The sequence below is a fragment of the Melospiza melodia genome, chromosome 1 (genome assembly GCF_035770615.1).
Source record: "Melospiza melodia melodia isolate bMelMel2 chromosome 1, bMelMel2.pri, whole genome shotgun sequence".
Lineage (NCBI taxonomy): Eukaryota > Metazoa > Chordata > Aves > Passeriformes > Passerellidae > Melospiza > Melospiza melodia.
Window position 1 is genome coordinate 156077887 of NC_086194.1, and position 23410 is coordinate 156101296.

The following is a 23410-nucleotide window of genomic DNA, read 5'->3' on the forward strand; positions in this document are numbered from 1 at the left end:
TCGGTTTACTCTCCAATCTCTGTGATGGATAATAGCAGATAAAATTGGAGGTCCTGGTTACTGCTGCATAAAGTGAAAGACAGAGTCAAAATAACTTTGAATTTTTTTTGGTTTTGCACAACCGGACTGATTTTGTGGTAAATCAAATTTTCTTAAAATTAGATTTTTCTGAGGTCATAGATGCTTAAATACAGCTTCCACAATTCTGTGGAGAAGAATGGACCTTTATATTATAGTTTATAATATATCAGTTATCAGTCATATAGTTTATATATCAGAAAATGAGGCACTTACAGAGATGTGTTTGAAACTTATATATACATTTATATTCAAGCCCTACAGCAGTGGCATTCATTGTGGGTAGTGCTAGTGCATGTTTAGTTCTGCTGCTTCTCTATTTATGGACAAGCTATGAAAGCAGTTTGTCAGCAACTTTTTCTGAGTGTTCACATTACCAAATACATCCATTCTCAACTCACTCTAATGTAATTATTGAATTCGGCAGCGAACTGATAACACAGCTAAAGGAAAATCCCAACCTGCCTCAGTGTTTTCATGCTGTAATTGAAAACAGATGGCAACTTGTGTAATTTATGCCTTTCTACAATCAGTAACATGTTGGTATAAGATAAGAATTCTAAGACTGAATTGCATCTGCTTCAACACCATATGCTAGTGCACAGCATAAATATTTATCCAAGCCTATCCCATCTCCTCTCTCCATTTAAAGCTCAATTCCACAAAAAAATGAAAGTACCCTTCAGATAGCTTCAATTAGCACTGAAGCATCGCTGGAGTGCTTTGAAGGGCTAGAGGCCCAGCATCAAACACTGAGGTATCTTCTCCTTCCAAAACTTCACAGAGAGGGTTAAATGGAGGCATGTACCTTGTGCCTTATTGATAAAATATAAATCCCAGTTTTCAAGCTCCCTCTAGGGTGCCTTTAGGAGTTACAAAGAGGTTTCTCACCTACAATATCCACGCTTCTCTCTTTCCCACTATCCTGTAAAAGTGGGAAATTGGACTTTGGATACTTTTTTCCTGGGGGAAAGGGTTTTTTTAGGATTTTTAGACTGATTTATCTTGCTTGCCAAACAGTTATGCAATCCTCATGTTTGTGGTCAGGTTGGCAAGGACCATCTAACGGGTTTTGTGTTTCTCTGTAGTTTGAGGTACATTCAACTTCATGAGAATCTCACTGTTCAAATTTCTTCCAATTGCAGGAATATAAGGCATTGGCAAGTCCTCTGACATCACATGGTTTTGGGCTAGTTTTCACCCTGCTGGACACTTATAATGTGTGCCTTTTAGTCTTCCATGTTACAAGCCTGTAATATGCTGTTCTTGTGGCAGTACTTGAATCCTTTGGAGCAATCAGATAGTACAGATGTCCTTTGACTGCATGAAATGGGCTTGATGACCCTGATGAAGTGACATCCATTGACTTCTTGACACAGTGGCAATTCAATTACACTTGAGAGTTGGTTCTTATTCTGCTAGTGAAATCATTTGAGAAACTGGACCTGAAATAATCATTTGTGAATGAAGAAAACAAATGCACAGGCAGAAAATTTATAAAGCTGATCTCCCCCCTGTGCCAGCTTTTAGAGATCAGGAGAGCAGAACCATGCTGAAAGGGTCCTGGCTGCACATTACAGTTCCCAAGCTGAGTTCCAAACAAAAGATGTTGGTACCAGCGGCAACATGTGGTCCTTCAAACTCCCTGCTGCTGACTCCCTGCTGCTGAAATGAAGAACTAGGCTTGAAAACCTTAAGCAGCCACTGGCAATTTGTATGATTTGAGGACCTTAGGTGTCACAGATAAAAATAGTAATTTGCTAAGAATCAGTTCAAGGCATCAGATAGCTTTCTATTAACAGTTTGAGTAGGGCACTGATTTCTCCAGCCAGTGGTAAGAACAGATGATCAGCAAAATGAGTGATTAATTTGTCTCTCTCACAAGCCTCATACTTAGCTAGGTCTGCTTGTTCTATCACACTCTCTTGCAGTTATGTCATACTAAATAGCAATGTGATGCATAATTTAAGTCACTAGTTTGAAGTCAAGTTGTAACTTTTCAAATAATACTTGCACCTTAAAAACAGAAATGAACTTATAGAATAAATCACTAAAAAAAGAGAAAAAGAGTTTTACTGACAATAGCTGACAACATTTAGCAGTGTAATCTGCAGAGAACCAGATTTTTCAGCCAGTCAATAATGAATATTAAAGCAACCTGGGAACTTCAAAATCCTGCTGTTCCTGTCTGCACTGCTGATGACAGCAGACAGCTAAGCAGAGCTGCAAATAACTTAAAGAATGCACCACAACACTGACTCCTTTCATAGCCTTTTGTTGCCTCCAGCTCCCACTTGTTAATGCACTTGCAGCAACCACTCTCCTCACAACTGCCACAGGCAAACACACCTCAGCAAACCGGGCCCAAAAATACTTTAATAAAGCTAATTGACTAGATATTTATTGAATTATTTTCTCAGCTTCACACCTGAAACTTCAGACTGTGAGTGGTAATCCTATTTACCAGCCCCAGAACAGGTATCAAATCCTAAAGCTTATAGCCCTTCACACATCTTCTGCAGATCATGCTGGAAGGGATTTTGCCAGAAATAAATTGTCTGAAAATTCCCTCAGAAGAGGATGTCACACATAAGGAGATGGCAAGTGGTGCCACGCTGAGGTGCACGTGTGTGACAGGGCCCACGTGTCCCAGTGCCATGCCCAGGCACAGCCACTGCGGGCAGCCAGAGCTCTGTCCCCAGCTCATTGAGCTTTCTGCTTAGACTCCCAACTCACAGCACTTTGGAGCAGGCCAAGAGCCCAGACAAGCTCAAACTGAAGGCAAGCCACCACTAAGTCCAGCAGGAAGGTTGAGCCTGCAATGTTTACTGCTTTCTGTGATACATGGTAGAATTTTAAATGCACAAACCAAGGTCCTACAATGACACCATGGGCAGCAGTCCTCTCTCAATAGTATGTCCAGCATAATGCAAAGACAGGAAAACAGTGCTCTCCGAAGCAGACAAGTGCAAAATCACAAGTTTTACAAATAAAGACATTCTAAAAAACAATTACAGTGGATACATCTCCTTAGGAGGAAAATTCCTGCTGCCACTGCCAAGAACTTTTCTACAAACTGCAACGCCAAGGCTTGGCTCTTCTTCAAATTCTTGCCCTTTTCATCATAGCCAACTTTCCCTGTTAGTGCTTCTTTGGTGTAGCACTCTTCTTGCAGACAAAAGCTCTTGCACCAGCCCACCAGAAGTTACCATGCCCAGCCTGTTTTCAAAGTGCCCTTCCTGCAGCTTCCACACAGGGGAATGTTTAATTTCAAGGAGCTGTCATATAAAGCCTGTCATTTGATTTCTTTAAATTTGACAGATTGAGGAGTTCTGTAAACAGATGGATTAAGTGACATAGATTTTTTTAAAATTTCAGATACTGCACTATGATTTACATACTTATTGCTATGGGAACATCTAACAAAAGCCCTTATTTCAAAGAAAAACACCATCTCTTCACTAGGCTAAAGGTATTCAGCATTTCCAAAAATGGGGCAACAATTTTTCTGTCTAAAGAAGAGCTTATCTCATATACAGCTATAAATTTTTTTGTGCAATTCTGCTCTGAAAAACCATTTCATGTAAAGATAACAGCTTTGAAAACAATAAGATCTGTCCTTGTGTAAAATCAAGGCAATATATCCCAGTTTTACAACATGACATGTTCCTCTCAGGACAGTGAACTGCTGGTGTTCTTCAGTCTTGAATGGTTCAGGTAGACCTCTGCAACCCCATGGGATTACACATATGACACCATATGTTACTTTTACATATGACACCATATGTTACTTTTACATATGACACCATATGTTACTTTTACAACTCAGGTTTCAGAATTGCTCCACTGTACTGCTAGTTTCTATATTCAGAGAATAAAAGCTTCTGTAAAATACTAGGGTCCCAAGTTTAGGATCTAGAATGTACACATGAAGTAATAAATTATTTTTAAATTTAGACCCTTTACATTTTAGGCAGGATCATTATTTGAAAATAACACTCTTCATATAAAAAATGTAACTGTATTTTATATTTGTGTTGTATAAAACATATTAAAAAATTTCCAGCTCCCTCGGAACTCAAGCTTCTTTCCCAGCAGGATGTGTCTGGGTGCTGCATGTACCAACAAGCTCTGCAGCTGCCATTCCCTGTCCCAGGGGTTTTGCCTACCTGTTCTAAAAAAAAAGTTTCAAAGACAGTATGTTCTTGGAATTTCCATTAAAATAAAGAATCAACAGCCAGAGAGCAGAAACCCCTGTCCTGCACTCGCTAAGGAGGGTTCCATGGCAGGTCTGGCACTGTGCAATGGGCAGGATGTGCATCCCTGGATCTGTGGCCTCCAGCTTGGTGGGTGTGGATAGACAGGTGAGAGGCAACTGGGGTGAGTGTGATGGGAATGAGAGACGAATTAGAAGGCTGGACAAAATTCATGGCAAAGTGGGGTACATGTGGAATACATCTGAAACCTTCATCTGTGTTGCTGCTATAAAATAAAGCATGGCATAAATGGCTAGTTTAATCTTTCTGGCCATTGGAGCAGGTGTAGTAGCTAACTTAATTTTCTTGCTTTTATCTGTACTTAACATAATACTATGTCTTTATTTTTCTCTTTGTACAAGGCAGAGATTAATTCACAGATATATGCAGGATGTGATCCAAGCCCACAGGTAAGTCAATGGGCTCTGCATTGCAGTGCAAAAGCTAAAAGTGGGATGTATATTTATTGATTTTTAAATTACTTATGAAGCTATTTCAGCTCTTTATGAAAGTATCCATTGTTCTTTCCAAATTGTCTTGAATCTTAACTGCTTTACACTGAACAATAGGCTATGCTAGCTTTACTTTTACTAGGTATGTCTGACTTTGCCTGTTCCTATAAATGCAAAGTCCAGAAGGTGCATAACAGCAGTCATGTAAATTGTAAAGAGGGAAGCTAAAATTGTGCAGAGTTGAAAAAACATTGCAATAAAAAAAAATCCATTAAAAAATAACACCACCACCACCAAAACCAGACAATAACATGAATGAAAACCCACCTCAAAAAGGGAAAAGTTCAAGAGAACAACTTGGAAAGGATAATTGAGTCTCATGTGAAAGAGACTTCAAGAATCTCAAAGACAGAAAAAAAAATTAGGAGGGGGTTTAAAGACAACAGAACTCACTGCGCACAAATGCCTGAAACTGAGACAAAGGCACTCAACACTGGAAACAAAAGCACCTCTCCCTCCCCTAATACAGGCAGCCCAAGACCTTCATTGAGCAGCACAAATTTCCCTGGGAAATCATCCCATTTTGAGAACCCACCTTCATCCCAGCCGCGGCCGCTGGCCCACTGGGGTCCACAGCCTGGATGTGGCAGGGTTTGCTGCCCCGCACCACAAAGCCCCAGCCCACGGCATCACCGACGATCTGGAAAGAAGAAAGGACATCATCACTTTCAAACAGCTCCATGAAATTCAAGGGGGCAACTTCTAAATGGTCCAAGACGTCATTTCAACATCTCTGTACTTCCAACACATAGTAGGGTACAGGCTGCTATGTCACTCATAGGAAAGGCTCTACCTGAGTGATTCCTCTTGCTTTTACTGAAGTTTTTTGTTGAACTTGGAGACTGTAAAAGCAATGCTCCCAATGACTAGGTTCAAGAATGTTTTTAATGAAGGGCTCCAAAAATGTATGTTAGTCAACTTTTCTGTCCCGTCATGTAGAAAGACCCTGCTAGAAAAGTTCAGTTTGGGTAGGTGATCCAGTCCTGCAGAGCAGGAGCACCAGGCCCAGATGAGTTTGTGTATTTGCTTTATGTAATTTTTCACCCCTTTTAAGTATCACACTGGCATAAAGACAGAATAAGCAAGTGCTGAATCAGACCTGAAATTTGTGGAAGTACTGATAATGGAGTTTGGGATTTTGAAGTATAAATCTCAGCAAAAACAAATAAGCTCTAATTATCCCACCAGAAAATGTCTGTTTGGATTGCCTGTATGCATATAACATGCAAAAAAAAAGAAAAACACTGGAGACATACCGTAAAAGTTTTTCTAACATATGGGGCTCCAGGCATCAAGAGCTCATCAGCAGTCACAGGTCTCTTTAATACTGTGGAGGTACAGAAATGAATATTCAATAAAAACACTCCTCTGGAATCTCTCCTGATAAATCAGATACATTGCTGGGATACATCTTTTTGGCCCCACTTCCCATACATGCTTTCCATTCTTCCAGACTTGCTTGAAAGCAGTAAGAGAACCAAGGAAAAGCCCACAGAATAACACTGAGTATAAATGCTGAGAACTTTGGAAAACTGGGGCATTTAGCCAATGGACTTTGTTGTCTGCCATCAAAATTCCCTAAACACTATCACAAAACTCAGAAGTGGCTTTTCCTGTGTCCAGTGTTGAAACAAGTGACCCACCTTCCTGGTACAGAACAGCTTTCCTTCACAGCTCACTGTGTGCTTGTTGGGTGCTCTCTGCTATTTCATCTGAGTTGGGTTTGAATCACAGAACTGAATAGCAAGAAAATCCTGCTTGAGTGAGGAATTATCTCAAGAGACTTCTGCAACAGACCTACTACTCCCATCTTATCCAGGGACAGACAAGGTAACCTACAGGTGTCTGGGATTTTAAATGAAAGGAAATACCAGTAAGTTTCTGCAGGTCCCCACTGCCTTCCCATGTAATGGCATAATTTTCCTCCAAACAAATTAAATTTGAAGTTCTGCCAGATCAAATCAATACCATCCTGTGTACCACTTCTTATCTGTCCATAAATGCTTCAAATACAAAGCACAACATAAAGACATATTCTCTTCCCCCCATTTGCCTGTTTCACCCTTAATATTATGGCTGTTTTTCTTTTAGTGATAAATAATTTTGACGGTGTCTGTCTTTTCAGTCACAAGTGGGAGACAAAATCTCACACAGATGGTATTTGAAGATGTTCTTGAGTTTCTTAATGACGTTCATGGGAGCAGGGAGAATTCTAGCAGACAAACCAATATCTTTGGGTTTTTTTAACCTTCCCATGCATTTTGATGAACTGTCATTTAGCCAGTGCTGTACTTCACAGAGCATGTCTGGTCAATGTGAAAAAACTGAATGATTGTGCTCATTTGACAAGCCAGAATCTGATAAATCATCCATGTATGGCTCTCTTATGTGCCTCTCTTCATTATACCTCCAGAATTTTTTTTTGTTTGAAGATTGTTTTTCTACATGATTGGTCAAGTCATGACCTGGGTATTTTTTAAGTGCTTGCCTGCAAGCAAGCTCATCTGACAACAACTACACCTCTGCCTTGTGTTTATCAGCACGTAGTTCAGCAACACGCTCTGGGTCTGGTTAGCAGGAAGCTATTTGTGAACAAAGTCTCCTTATAGTGAGCAGAGGATTAAGAATTCCTTGTAACACATCTGAAAGCCTTATGTTAACCTATGCAAGCTGATGTGTGGATCTGTACTTGTGCTCTGGGAGAAATAACCCTACATTGCCAGTAATACTCTAATTCTTAAAAATCAGTCTGTTTATAAGCCCACTGCTGTCTTCTTTCAAATATGAGTCTGTTAAAGCTATTCACAGTTTGAAAACTAGTCCTAGGGGAAAGTTTCTTCTAAAAAATTCATGCAAGAGCAACATCAGCCTATTCTTTTTCTTCCAGTATTGTGCAATCAGCTGCATTAAAATAAATTTGTTCTCACTACTCATGGGCTGACACTTCATATAAAATCAGAACCATAAATGAACAGAACAGTTGGCATACTTTAGATAACACACACATTTATGGATAGAACATGAATGCTATTTTATCTGTCCCAGAAAATTTTCCAGGATGTAATTAATGTACTGGGGACAAAGAGCTCCCCATACAAAAGCTATCAGAACATTTCTGCAAATTATACCTGAGAGATATTCTGCCAAAACATGATACTGTAGCACCCTTTATCTAGGGGCAAGCCCCTGCACGAAGGGGTGAGCATACTGGAAGGTGGTGCTGAGCACCCAACAACAACACATTCTGAGGATGCAATGGCCACTAGAACTGACAGCATCTCCTCTGCCGGGCAGCAGGTCTGCTGGAGGGGTTATGGCTTCTGAGCATATAATCCTACTGAGTTCTTCCAGTTATTTTAGTTCAGAGCTTCATACTGAATTCCCAGCAGAGCTTAAGCAGAGGGAAGGAAATGTGTTAAAAGAAAAGAGAGGGAAAATATCCTTCCCTTTCGATGGCCACTCTGCACAGCAGGAATGAAATGCACTTTAGTTCACTCATCTCCAGAGTAAATGGTCAATGTTTTGAACAGCATTCACCTCGTGCTTGAGGCAGTCTCCTGTAACCACTTCAAATGCCAGCATCCCTCTGAAAGCAAAGATTACACATATCCACTGAAGCCTTACCCTGCTGTACAGTACTCCTCCCACATCACTGGCAGGGACTTGGTGAATTTGAAAAAATAAGGAGCTAAAAGGGCAGCAGGGACCCTGTTTGATATTCAGGGCTATTTCTGAGGGAAACAGAGAGGCTGAAACAATATCTATCTTGGTCTGTTTTTCCCTTCCCCGATGTACAGTAAGAAACAATTTTAAGTGAACTGTGGAAGAATGGGTGTGTTTAACCTTCCGGCGTGGGATAGGAAATCCTTTCAAAAGGAAAATAAGCTTCAATGCTATTTCTACCTTCTGAAACAGATGAGTGTAAGACTTAAAACAAATTAAAATGTTCAAATTGTCTCTGACACGCTGAAACAATGCTGTCTCAGTTTTTTTTAGAGCCTGCTGTTTTCTGAGGGGTGTTATTCCATAGCAGCTTAAGCAGTCACTGGATAGTTAAATTCTCCTCTGACTTGCACCAAAGGAATGTCTCTAGGAGATTTGAATTGGTTCAGAGCTTGGCAGTGAAGAGGCAAATCTAGGCCTCTGACTGCACGTAGTCCTAAGAGATAAACTGCAGCTCAAACCACAATTATAGACTTGACACAGAGATTACTGGAGGCAGACATCTGGCTTGTGTTCAACAGGACTTCAGGCTAGAAGATGATAATAGTTCCCTCTGGCCTACAAAACCTGTGAATTTTTACTGTATTCTTGGAAGCAGAGGCTTAGGCGTGACGATAGGCATTCTTCACGTCGCCTTCTCCCCACAGAGATGTCGCACCCTGCCTGCTGTGCATGGTAAACCATGCTGGTGCTCACCAGATTTGGGGTTGCAGAGCACGGGGGGACTGCTGCTGAGCGTGGGGCTGCTGCTGAAGTACCCACTGCTGCCACAGCTGCTCATGCTGCTCCTCCGCACTGCCGACACGATCTTTATCTCCTTGGTGGGACTCACTGCAAGCAGAGAGAAAACATTGAGAGAAAGGGAGATGGTACCAATTATTAGGCCATTTCCCTGTTTCGTTAAAAAACCAAAACCAGCAGCAAGCCATGCTTACACTGACAACACTGGGAATGGGTTAGTGTGTCCTACATTGTTGGAAGTCACTGCATGAGAGTAATGCTATAACTAACAGTATGGCTGAACTGTTCTCATTGCAGTGTCTTCTAAGAGGCATTCCAATATAGGGAACTACATTTTTCCAGTTTTCCTTTTCATTCTTTCAGTTCTTACTAAATATTGCTGTACATAAATGCTGCAGGGCCCCTTCCCCTCTCTTTTAATCTTCTTGAAAACTCCCCATAGAATGTATGACAAATTATTTTGAGTCTGGGGGACTTTAATCAGTTCAGTTTGAACATGGACACCAAATTTTGTTCAGCATCTGAAATGCTGTTGATACAGATACATCCCAGGGAGATGTAGGTTTGGTAAAATGCGTGAATGGACAATCCCTGTGAACAGGGACATATAATACTCAGCCCTGCTTTTTTTTTAACACTGAAATCCTTTGTCCAAAACCAATTTTTTAATACTCCATGGAGTCACTCTACCGGCAGCAGTGTAATTAATGAGTCACCTGAGAGAAAACTGGTGTGTTTCCTGTTGTCATGGTTCTGCTTGCGCAGGCAAAAGGGGCTGTCATGGCTCTCTGGCATCAGGCGAGATTTCTCAGTGAGGAGCTCCATTAATCGCCGCCGCCGCCGGAAATTCATTCTGCACTGGTAGAGCAAGTTGCTGTCCATAAAATGGTGCTTGTTGGACACTAGGGAAAGAGATGGATACAAAGTCTATGCCTGGTAGGCATAGAAAGAAATCCAAGCCTACCCATGTGCAACTTGTGCACTACAGACCTTGCTGTAAGGATGCAATGCTCAGAGCTCTCCTCTTCCCCTGTGCAGCCTCAGAAAGGGAAGGAAGGTGGCCAGCTTCACACAGGTGGCTTCAATATACACCCTTTACAGCAGCAATAGCAAACTAGGAACTGTAGTGGCAAATGCTGAGAAGAATCTTTTACATTACTTTGTTTAATGATATGCACTTTCTATTGCCCAGTGGAAATAAAAGTACTTTACCTCTCTGTGACAGGTTGCATAACGGCCCATCTCTGTGCATGATTCCTCTGTAAGCCTTGCTGCTGCTGGTCCCATAGACAGAATCAGCTCCTTACAAGTTTTGTGTAAATTCATCAGTAAATTCATTTATGTCAAGTTTTGTGTAAATTCATCAATCTAGGGCAGACCCCAGAGCTCTGTCCAACTACCTTGTCCAGAGCTACAGGGCAGTAAAGAATCAAGACCTGTGTATTTCCTCTGTCTTGTTCACCACAGACACTGTGTCCCAGACATTTCCTGCAGGCCACTTCCCCGCTTTGCAGAGATACACAAGGTTTGGGAACAGGCAGCTGGCCAAAAGTAATTTCTTACATAATGAAGAAAAATCTTAATTGCAACCTGTGTTGACACAGAGAGCAAACCCCAGGCTGCTGGTGTCAGAGCAGGAACACCAAGCCTACTCTCAGAGTGCAACATCACTATAACATCTACGTCTTCACTGCCACCAACACTGTGATGAAAAATGCAGCAGTTGGATGGAGCTCTGTGCCAGGTCCTGAAAGTGCTTTGACTCCTGCAGGTCTTGATTGCAGGAAATCTCTCTGGAGTACTCTGCATGTAAAATAGCTGCAGTAGGTGTTTGGCAGCATTTTTCTCCATTTTTACGCAGCTTCTCTGATCACATTTTGCAGAAATAATTTCCCACAGTTGACCTTTTCAATGAAGAATCCCAATTCTGGATTTTCCTTGTTTATAAATTGCATTTCTTGCAATACTGAATTGTAAGAACTGGTGGGCAATAGATATTTAAAGTGTAAAGAGCAACACAGGAGTGCACTGAGGTCAGTCAAGTCTATGATTACTTGTCTCAGTCACTTGGCTTCCTACTGCAGACACAGAACTTTTGCCTTGCTCTTTGCTCTGCCCTATACATGGGGTCCAAAAACCAGCAGAGTCCAAGGTGCTACACAAAAACAAAAACCAGAGTTTGGAGCCCTGCTGGCTGCTTTCCTTTCATTCACATCTCCAACACAGTCTTCCTTGCTCTCATCCCTTCTGAACACTCCCTATGCATCAGGTTGCTCTCCATGGAACTACAGAACTACACCACACATGACAACTTTCCAAAATAGGCTGTATTTACACATAAACTGCCAGTAAGCCATTTGATGTTTGTGAGCTCCAAGGGGAAAGAGTCCATCCCAGTGATCTCCAGGGATGTCAAGTCACCCAGACAATAAGGATGACGACAGTCAGGGCACTGTCCCTAATGTGGATGCAGAAACTGCCTTATGAGGTCAGACCATCTTGCAAAGAAGCGCGTCCCTGGCCTGCCTGGGTCACTGGCAGAGACACCACTGCCTCTACAAGTGGACTTCTACCTTTGGGACAAGGAATAATCAGCACACAAGAACGTTCTGAACTGCACATGCTGGTGCCCAAGCTGCCACACAGGCCACTGCCCCAGTCACATGGCATAGGCTGTAAGGCATCCCTTAGATTGCCTGGCTCTGTCAAAGATCTTTGGAAGATAAACTCGGGATTTGGGATGGAAATTTGGGAATTCCCTTTGGCATCTGGGCTCAGGATTTGGGATTTGAGATTGGGGATTTGTGCATTCCCTTCAGGCTTTGGAATCGGGAATTCCCTTCAGGACTGGGACGTTTAATTTGGGATCTGTGATTTGGGAATTCCCTTTGAGATTTGGGCTCAGGACTTGGGCTTTGGGATCAGGATTTGGGATTCAGGCTTGGGATGTGGGCTCGGGAATTCCCTTTGAGATTCAGGATCCAGGCTCAGGATTTGGGCTCAGGACCAGGATTTGGATTTGGGATTTTTTTGATTTGGGAATTCCTTCAGGATTTGAGACTGGGAATTTACCCAATCTCTGGGTAAATTCCCAATCTCTGGGAAGCTGACAACAATGGCGAGGCATGTGGGGCACTCCCAGCACTTGGGAATTCCCTTTGGGATTTGGGCTCAGGATTTGGGTTAAGGGATTAGGATCAGGGATCGGGATTTGTGATTACCTACTCGGGGAAACTGATGACAATGGCAAGGTGTGCGTGGCACTCCTGGCACTGTTCCTGCACCCACTCAGCCATGCCAGCAAGAAATGGTAACAATTTCCAGAAAAATATTTCCATTCCAGGCAATCTGCCCCACATGGGAACACTGCAAGAACAACCCAAATGTGGTTTCTTTTGGAATTTTATCTGGAAAAAATGACCCAAATTATGGGATTTTTATCATCAAAAATGCTCCAAATTATGATTTTTTTGAGAATTCTGTCCCTAGAAATGTCCCAAATGTCAGGAATTTGGAAAATTTGTCCCAGAGAATCCAGCAAATGTTGAGATTTGGTATTTTTCTCACAAAGAATCCAGCAAAAATTAGGAATTTAGGATTTTTCTCCCCAAAAATTCCCTCAGTTTGGGATTTTTATCCTCAAATTCCCTCAAAATGTTAGAATTTGGGGATTCTTCTCCCTCAAATATTGGGATTTTTAAGTTATTTCCCTAAAAAAATGACACAAATGTTGGGAATTCAGAGTTTTTCTTCCAAATTCCCTTGGCTTTTGTCTGCTTCCTTTTGAGGCTGAATCTGTTGGGTCCTCAGGGATGCAAAATGACTTTGTTAAGTCAAATTTAGCATCACAAGTACCTTGTTACTGTGTTCTGACACATTAATTATTGCAGGCACACACTGCTGCTGTGCTCCCCATTTTGGATACATATCATATGCAATACTATTAAACAGCACTTACTAACAATCACTATTTTTGAAGAACGGAAGTAGAGGAGGAGAAATCTGGCAATCTGCCTACATGCCCCAAAGGATTTGCTATCCGAGGCAGAGTTAGTGTGTAGGTGTTTGCAGCTACCAGTTTCATTTTAAGATCATTGACATAAGTAAAAGTAGCAATATCTATCAATATCTTACCACATTATTAGAATAACCTAATTTAAAGGCAAAAAAAATTTTTGAGGCCATCACAAACTCAGTCTTAAAAAGGCAAGCTCTATTTATTCAGCACTACTGCAATTCATAATTTTAAATGAAAGAGGACTCCACAAATGCTTCCTTGGAAATAGAGCTGCTGTGGCCAACCATTCACAATGTAAGAAATTTCAAGTAGGGTTTCTGAGTCAGGTTAAATATTATGACACCACCATTTTTAATAAAAATTATTCTGTTGTTTGTATCATTAACTGAAGTGCTCTGACAGTACTCAGAAATTATGATAATCAGAGATAAACACACACTCGTGCTGCAGACATTGTAAGCACTCTGAAATTCAAGAATTACTGACCATGAAACTAGATAATGTAAACATTTTTATGCCATGATACTGAACACATTTTAGAATAACAATACTTGTTTTGAATTAAATATTGTAATATTTATACAATTAAACTAGCAAGGCTTAGGTTTTCCACTGAAGTAATTAATCTATGCTGCAATTATTTCAGTCCATAGAAGGGTAAATTTTTATACAATAGATGAGTGCAAGTAGAAAAGCTAAGTCCAGTGACTGTCTGTTGCAGAAGATTTGCATGTGACTTACACAACAAAGGATTTGTAGCTAAAATGGTTAGGACATGTAGCATCAGTATAGAATTTGGCATGCTCCTTGACTTTCATATTTTAACCTCCTCATTTCTAAGGATAGTTCACATATCATGTGCTTCTAACATCATGAAATTTTTTGCATATTTAAAAATAAGCTAAAAATATAAATAGGAGCAATATAGCTCAGACTGTCTCCTTGTGCATACATCTCAAATAAAATCACCAAAATTATTACTGTGTCTCCTGGGGCTTCTTTTTTTTTTTTGTTAAATCATCTGAGTTATTAATGATTTGTGATTAAATGTCCAGGCTGTGACTCTGCCTAAGGATGAGTGTATATGGAAAGGTGTGGAACAAGGAATTTCCACCCCATGGATCAAAAGGAAGAAGTTGAGGAGGGGAAGGCAGGTGTGTGTGCTGGCTGCCTCTGAAAGCACTCCTCAGGTGTAGTGGCTGGCTTTAAGCAAGGGCCAGGAGAAGTGAAACATGCCCAAATCAGAGTTCTGGGAATGCTGGATGCAGAGCACTCACAGAGGTTGGGTTTGTCACACTGGCAGCTGCTGGGTGAGAGGTGCAGGTGCAGTCACGGGTGCTCAGCAGCCCACACTGTGCTGCAAGCAGAGGAGAAAAGTGGGAGTGACTGATTTCCAAACCAATGGCACAGTGTGAGAGGGTTGCACAGACTTGCCCAGAAGCAGTTTCTTTAAAGGTAATTTAGAGGTTGTTACCTCTGGGTGTTGACTCAGAGGCAGTAGCAGATAAACTTGTGGCAGCTGACAGGGCTCTTGCTCCAGGTACCTCTCATGAAAGTTGCTGTTCTAGAAAAGGATTAACATTACTACTCCTGAATTAGTTCACTGCCCTTCATAGTGCAGCACAGAAAAGCAAACTGGCACCATTTCAGTTTGTCTTTAACAGCCAAGCCATGGCTGATGAGTGTCAGGACCCCTACATTATGAGGGTGATGCAAAGAACAAGGTGGGGTGGCTTCATGTTTCTTGCTCCAGTTTAATTCAGGGCTGTTCAGGTGGCAACATGTTCGTGTTACAGTGTGCACCTTATGCAACAGAAAGAAATGCACCGAAGAGAGCAATGTAAAAATACGGCAACTAGAAACCTCCAAAACCATCCAAGTACACAAGAGCATTTATTGTCCTCGAAGGAAAGGCACCAATACTAACATATACTCACCAATGTCAAACTTTGGATGTAGGGTCATAACCCACCAGTCTAACCTCCCACATACACAGGCCACAAAATTTCTCCCAGAAAAAGAATTTAACAATTACCTTTTAATCTTACAAAAAATTTAGTCTACTCATGCTTTAAAGCATTTATTGACCACTTTATTCTTCCTTTTACAAGCTATTCGAGTCTTCAGTCACTTGCCCTGACAGAAAATAAAGTTTCAACTCAAAGCTGAGTTTGCTTAACCTTAGCTGCCAATCCCTGGATTTTGTCACGCCTTCATTAGAAAGTTATGCATGATCTGGTCAAAAATCTTAGCAAAGAAATTTATGAAGAGATGAAGCCGACTCTCAAACATATCTTTGATCAGCTAAATCAATGCCACCCCCTAAATTCTGACCTTTTTTAGCCCTTCTGGAGTCCTCTTTGGAACTTCTTTATCCTTCCTAAAAATCCACATATCAGAACTGCATGCCATGCCCACAATTACAGCCTCACTCTCCTTTTCTTACTGGGTATTGTTCTTTTTGTACATCCCAGGCCAGCCATTATTACTGCACTGTACTGCACAAACAGCATTAAACAGGAATAATTTGTGCCCTGCACAGCACAGCTCCACAGCAAGAAGTGAAGACTTTATTCTCATTTCCTAGATGCATTGCATTGTAGTTATACTATTAGCTATAAAAAAAAAAAAATCTCTTTTGAGGTACTGACAATTTAATTAATTCAGTTCAATTAATTGTTTACTGTCTCATATATCCTTACAGTTTGCAAATTTCATTTGCAAGGATTTTAGCTGGTCATTCACCATTTATGTGACTGTTAAGATGAGAAAAATCAGAATATTTATTTTGGATTTCCTCTGTTTGGGAGCATTTAATGTTGCAGCTTTGGTGCTTCTACTTCCTGGCTGCTTCACAGTTTCTGTTCAGATACATAAAATATAAATAGTAACATCCATGCAAATCTTCTTTCAGCTTCTGATTCTGACATAAAATCCCAGGATCTGCATGGAGCTCAAACAACCTTTTCTTTTCCACTTTTTCAAGGAGGCTGATGCACAGCAGAGATAGAAATATTAGCTTTACACTGATTACATAGGACCGAGGGAGCTTTAGAAAGTACAAAAGCCTATTTTAATAAATGGTATGACTCATGCCTGAAAAATCAGGCCATTTTCATAACTGGCTTTTCCCCCAAATCCCTCCCACCACTTCAATTCCCCATGATTTTTAGCGCTGATAATCTGTGTACATCTCCACCGTGGTGATTAATGCTTTCTCCCAGCTGAGAGCTGCAGCCCCAGCAGGACACATCCAGTGAGGGACTCCAGCTGCTCTGCACGTCCCCACAACCAGCACTGCCACCAAGCAGGCTCCCGGCTGGAGCCAGGGAAAGGCTGCTCCATGTTGAGGGAGCAGTGGGAAGGAGATCAAAGTAATGGGGAGCCAGATGAGCAGCTTTTAGCAGCTTTCCTCAAGAGAGCAGAGGGACACGTTGAAGTGTGCGCTTGTTTGTGTGACAGTGTGCCTGTGCTAGGGTTAAGAGGAAGAGGCTATAAACACGAGCAGAGAGTATGGATTTTTCAGTGGGGATATGTCATATCTTTCTCCACTTAAACACAAAAGCAGCACTGATCTCTTTCCAGCAGTGCACAACACATTTCCAAGTCTTTGCACAAGGCAGCAGCCCCAGTCTATTCAAAAGTACACTTTATCTTTTTAACAAGGTAGTTTCCTCAATTAAAATAATGTGAAATGCAGTTTGAAGTTGCAGGAGATCATTCTAGACTTTCACTATTACTGGCTGAAATAGCCTGTGCCTTCATACAGCCAGTCACAGATGACCATATCAGTTTTGACCTCTAGAGTGGCAGGATATTACCCCAAAAGAACAACATCATGCCAAGAACAAATGCAGGATGATGAGACATACACTGACAGGCTGCAGGGGCTGCCAGGGGCTCGGGGGTTATCTGAAGGAGAGCACAGCTGGAGCTGCTTCCACCTGCACCCAAAGTGTGCCCAGGGAAGGGTCTGGCTCCCCCTTCATGTAATTTTGCTTTCTCCCTCCCCTCTCCAAAGCAGAACCAGTGTTTAAAAGGGAAGGAAACAAATCACCACATAAAATACAAGTTCCTTAAAAAAATTTCTCTCTCTATGGATAGCACACAGCTTGCTGAGCCAGCCTCCTCTGTGCCTCGGGCCTTTGGCCAACATAGTTTTGGTCCCTTGCCAGAGAAACAGTGGAAGTGTGTGTCCACTTTGGCTTTCACAAAGCAACGGTGAGTCCATGGGCTTGGCAAACAGCGACGCTGCTGAGAGCTGCAGGGCAGCTGCGCAGCTCAGCCAGGCCCAGTGCCCACCCAGCCACAGTTCAGCCAGCCCCAGTGCCCATCCAGACACAGTTCAGCCAGCCCCCAGCCCCCAGTGCCCGCCCAGCCACAGTTCATCCAGCCCCCAGCCCCCAGTGCCCACCCAGCCACAGTTCAGCCAGCCCCCAGCCCCAGTGCCCACCCAGCCACAGTTCAGCCAGCCCCCAGCCCCAGTGCCCACCTCTGCCACAGCCCCCAGCCACCCCTGGGCTGCCCCTCTCCCACTGCCCCGACACACGTGTGCCTGGAGGAGAGTAACTGGCACTTTATTCAGCACTGGACAATGCTTTTCCCACTCCACTCAAAGCCTTCCTGTTTTTCTGCTAATCTGGCACTGCAAATGCATTTTAATCATGGCACCTATTCAGATTAGTTTCCTTTTACACATTGATGAATTCCACCTGCTTGGATCTCCCACAAATCCAGGGAGAGAGACTACAGATGTTCAGTGAGCACAGGGTCCTGGACTGGGTCTTGGATTCCCTGCACTGTATAAACACAACACTTGCATTTCCACCTTTTATGAATGTTTATATGCTACACAGACCATAGATAAGCCCACCTGTGCATGTATTCAACCATCACATTAAACTCTTGGCAGTGCAGCTGTAGTAAATAGTGTTTTTTCTTATTTGGATTACAAGGAATTCACTTTGAACAGACAATGGATCTAAGCTTGAACTGCTCTTGTTTCCACTGATCCTCTTGTATAAAACTGCAAGGCAGATTCTGGCCCTGTAATACAAAAACCAGAGAGCTGTTCCAGCTCATCCTACTAAGGGTGAAGTCAGTCCAGAAATAAATAGGTCCTGGAACTGTAAGCAAGTCCAGAAAAAAAAGCAATGCTATAACTGCAGCTCTCTGAGCTATAACTAGGGAGGGATTTCAATGAACTGTAGCATATTTATGTAGTCCAAAGAAAGTCTAGACAGCTTTTATACTGTCTTTAAAGCACCAGGATTACAGTAAACTGTCAAAAAGTTCCTTGGGAACTGAAATTCAGAGTATCCCGTTTTTATTGAGGGGGTATGTTCTGATCAGTGCATTAACATGTTATTTCTGCTGCCTTAAATTAGGTATGCAGATACGTGTTTCTATACACATTTTGTCTTTCCAGCCAGTTTGCCATCTATTTGCAGTATATTTTCAAATACACATTACTTACTCTAGCATGAAAAGCCAGTGTTGAATCACACACATTTAGCAGTCTTTTTGGTTTGTATATGAGGATTTATCATCTTTAATTTAGTAAGTTTACAGAACATAGCCAACTGCTTTTCTTTGCTTCCAAATAAAGTATGGAAAGTACAGTCTGTGGCAAGGGAAGCAGAAGATGAAAAGGCCCATCTGGGTATCACTCTTTTTTTTTTTTTTTCAGCTGTTAATAACTGAAACCCATTCTCTGTCAGAAAAATAAAATTCAATAGTTAATATGAAAAGAATTTTTCATATGTTATTTACATAAAGCATGTGGCTCTTTCAAAAACCAAATCCATTCCTGCTGTAGATAAAGACAACTGCAAGAGCACAATGAGAAGCTGACATACTAAGGACCTCGGGGTTTATACAATTACATACAAAGTTCTTATTCTTTGACTTCTTAGAGGGGCAAAATAATGAAAAATATGCAAAGTGGTCTCCAGATTTAGCATAAGCAGCTGAATTACTGTGGGTGAGGTTACAGTTCCCTACAGATGGGAACTGCCACACAACTGAGTGCTTCTGCCTGGCATCAGCACAGGGGCAACAGGATTTAAAAAAACAAATTGCGTTGCAGGACATCATAGACTAACTGAAGGCTTGTGTTTTACTGATATAAATCAAGGCATCATCTGTAAAAATGTGATGTTTTATAATTTTTATCATAATGAAAGCTTGCATATATCCAAGAGCTGATGTGATTCAGGTTTTAGATTAACTAAAAAAAGTTTTAAAAAATATATGTGTTGATTTTGGAGAAGAAAGCATATGATCAATTAAGTCAAGGATTTATGGTATGCTTCAATGATACTTGTAAGCTTCTATCTGCAGTTGATATTTCCAAGAAAGGGGTTCAAAAGAGAATCTTGAATTAAGGAAGAGTACATTTCACATACATGGCAAGTTTTCACTTTGCAAGTGAACCATAATCAGCTAATCATAACCAGTTGGACATCTAAGGTAAATATAGCAGCACATACTTCATTATTCACAGCAATTTTAGAAGAGAAGGAAAGCTTTTTAACAAAAGCAAGAGATAATATTTTGTTAGATATTTAATCCACATCCACAATTATAACTAACTTTCAATTGCATCATGTGTCTTGATGTTTAAAACAAAATGCACTGATCATCTTCAGAAAGAAAAATCTGCTGTATAAAGGTATAGAGTCCTTACAAAGAATAGGGACAATTAAATATAGATATAAGACTTTCTGCAGAGACAGGGACACAGCATGTGTCAACATTTACTGCTCTCACTAAGTCACTACAAAGTGCTGGTTTTCATGTCAGAAAGTAATTTGCACAGTGGAGTTTGCAGATAAAAGATTAACTCTTGAAAGGAGATAAGCACCTGCTTCTGTGCTAAGCCAGCAGAACACTTGTCTACCTTGAACCTCCCAAGTCTGATCTAGTGAAATTACCTCAATAAAACTTTATAAAATGGAAAGGTATTTTAAAGGAGGGTGGAGGCCAAAGATGCCAATACCATGTCTAAGACGTTACCACATATTGCTTACCATCAAGAAATCCTAGCACTGACAAAATCATATAATCAGTTGGAAAACACCTTTAAGATCATGAAGCTCAACCACTCACCTGACACTGCCAAGTTCACCACTAACCCACGTCCCTAAGTGTCACATCTACACATATTTTAAATTCCTCCAGGGATGGTGACTTCATCACTTCCTTGGGCAGTTCCAATTCAAGACAACCCTTTCAGAGATGAAATTTTTCCTAAAACCCAACTTAAACTTGCCCTGGTGCAACCTGAGGTCTTTTCCTCTTGCCCTGTCACTTGTTTTCTGGCAGAAGAGACCAACCCTATCTGGCTGCAGCCTCCTTTCAGGGAGTTGTAGGGAGTGACAAGGTCTCCCCTGGGCCTCCTTTTCTCCAGGCCAAACACCCCCAGCTCCCTCAGCTGCTCCTCACCTGAGTTGTGCTCCAGACCCTTCCCCAGCTCTGCTGCCCTTCTCTGGACACACTCCAGCCCCTCAATGTCCTTCTTCAAGTGAGGAGCTCAGAACTGGGCACAGCATTCCAGGTGTAGCCTCACCAGTGCCGAGTACAGGGGGGGACAATCCCTGCCCTGGTCCTGCAGGCCAGGATGCCATTGATCTTCTTGGCCATCTCGGCTCAGCTTCTTTTCCAATGGGCACCTTTCCAGTCACTCATCTCCAAGCCTGGAGTTCTGGATGGGGTTCCTTGCATAGAGTTGTTGCGACCACGAGCAGAACCCAGCCCTTGGCCTTGTTGAACCTCACATGACTGGCCTTGGGCCACCACTCCAGACTGTCCAGATCCCTCTGTAGAGCCCTCCTACCTTCCAGAAGATCAATACTCTCAATCAACTTGGTGTCATCCATAAAGTCACTTTTGCTGCCCTTGATCGCTTGATAAAGATCTCCTTAACAAAGATAATTAAGAGGGCTGGCCCCAATACTGAGCCCTGGGCAATACTCCAGGCCTGGCAATCCAGCCATTTTTTTGCCCTGTGAAGAGTGCTCCCATCCACACCATGGGAATACAGTTTTTGCAGAACATCACAGGAAACCCTACCAAAGGCTTTACTGAAGTCCAGGTAGACCATGGGTTCCAAAGAAGATAGCTGCTAGGCTGTCATCTCTAAAATAGACTCTTAGACCCCTCAGTCATTCAGGAGAGCAGATCCCCACCAGACCTATTCTGCTGCTGGTCTGAATCTGGGAATCCACATCCCAACCCTCTGGAGCAGAGTGGACAGCCACTGCAAAATGCTTCTTGCTTAACCGTGCTGTGTTAAGCTCAGGGAACATGCTGGGGGCATGTCAGGGAAGAAATCACACCAAGCACATGGACTTGAAGGTCAGCAGCAGCTTGGGAAACCACAACTACAAAAGAGACAGAATGTGATGTGGCATGAGAAGATGAGTTCGGCTGCTCAGGCCCCCATTTCTCACAGGCTCAACTGGCAGCACACATGGTACCATCTGTGGTACAAGGCATTCCCTGTGTGTTTACATCCCATAGTATATTGAAAAGTATTAATAAATGAGCTATGATTTGGTTGCTGCCATGGAAGAAATGCAAATATTCATCTTGCAAGTTGTAGGTGCTATCCTAAGACAGGTTTCTCTTAACAGTATTAACCAGATTAAAATTTAACTTATTTAGCACTGGAGATTCCAGACTTTAAAAGTTTCTGCAAGGCAGGCAGATGTTTCTGCATCCCTCATGCTTTCATACCCAATGAGTCCTTGGAGTAGGACAGGAAGACTGCCTGTCATGTCAGCAGTGCTCTGCTGTTGTGGCTACAGGTGCAGGGTAAGTTCTTCAGAAAGGGCTATAAGCAACTATGACCAAAAATGATTCCATAAAGAGCTCTGTGAATACCCTCTTTTGTCCTTGGACATCTCAGTACCTCTGTTTTTCAGATGAGAAAGGGCTGTGACTATGTGTGCGGTGCTCACACTGTCCTCCGCCTGCCCTCAGACCATCCTTGCTTTGGCCTGATCCACCTGGCAGCTGGCAGAGAAATTCTCCTGATGCATGTGAATTTTGACCACAGTAGCTAATCTGTCCCACCATGCTCATATGGAGAAGAACTAAGATCCAGTCTCCTGGAGGAAAATTTTATCTATTAACATTACCTCACCAGATGGGCTTTTCTACAGCTGAGAAATGTGTTCTGCACACCTTTTGTCCCAGCCTTTATGTGCATCACCAAACTTATAACTCTTCCCACAGTCTTTATTTCTATACCCTGGATGAAGGCCATCAGTGCTCACAAATGCCAGGTAACTACTGGCAACTACAATTCTAACATTAGCCTTCAAGAAATGCAAAATGCATAATTCCCTGCTACTTATGGGGGCTTTATTCCATATTACATGGGATACCAATACACAGCAAAGGAAATCTGGGTCCTATTTGTGAAATGGTGGTAATGGTGTTTTGTGGGTTGTGATTTCACAGATTCACAGAATATTCTGAGTTGGAAGGGACCCACAAGAATCATTGAGTCCAACTCTTAAGTGAATGGCCCACATGGGGATCAAACCCACAACTTTGCATTATCAGCACCATGCTTCAATCAATGGAGCAAATCTCAGAGATTGGTGTGGGCCAGTGAGATTTTGGCAGGAAGCAATTCAGCACTTAAATATATTTCATCATTTTCATGCATGGTGGGTGAAATACGCATAGTTACATATGTCCAAAGAGATCAGGAGGATTATTTTAAAGCTGAGAATTTGATGCTTTTGCAGCATTTATACAATTCCCCTTAAACCACTGTTTTCCTTTTAAAATTAGCATCAGTGTTTGTTTCCTGTGTGAAACCTGGTTGGTGTGTGACCAATTAAAGTGAAGAAAAATGTGTCAGGAAGCCATTTTGAATACAGTGCCTCAGCTGCAGAATACAGCTTCTCTGAGTAATTGAAATGAAAGTCAGTATTGGAAAAAAGACATTGCGTAATTCAGTTGTGGCTGGAAAATTACTACTGAGATTGGCAACTTGATGCAACTCTTTCTATTACTTTAGGTGGGGTAAGAAATACTTCATAAGAATAATACAGCAAGTTTTATTT

General features: G+C 41.9%; 1 protein-coding gene across 1 annotated transcript in view; it reads right to left on the minus strand.

Annotated features, from left to right (window-relative positions):
* Nucleotides 1–23410, minus strand: part of DEPTOR (DEP domain containing MTOR interacting protein) — a 77779-nt gene that overhangs the window by 17281 nt on the left and 37088 nt on the right. Inside the window, exons 6-9 of the mRNA XM_063173099.1 lie at nt 10027–10212; nt 9266–9400; nt 6103–6173; nt 5382–5486 (exon numbers count right to left, since the gene is read on the minus strand). Coding sequence (XP_063029169.1) covers nt 5382–5486; nt 6103–6173; nt 9266–9400; nt 10027–10212 — 497 coding nt within the window. The remainder of the gene's footprint in view (nt 1–5381; nt 5487–6102; nt 6174–9265; nt 9401–10026; nt 10213–23410) is intronic.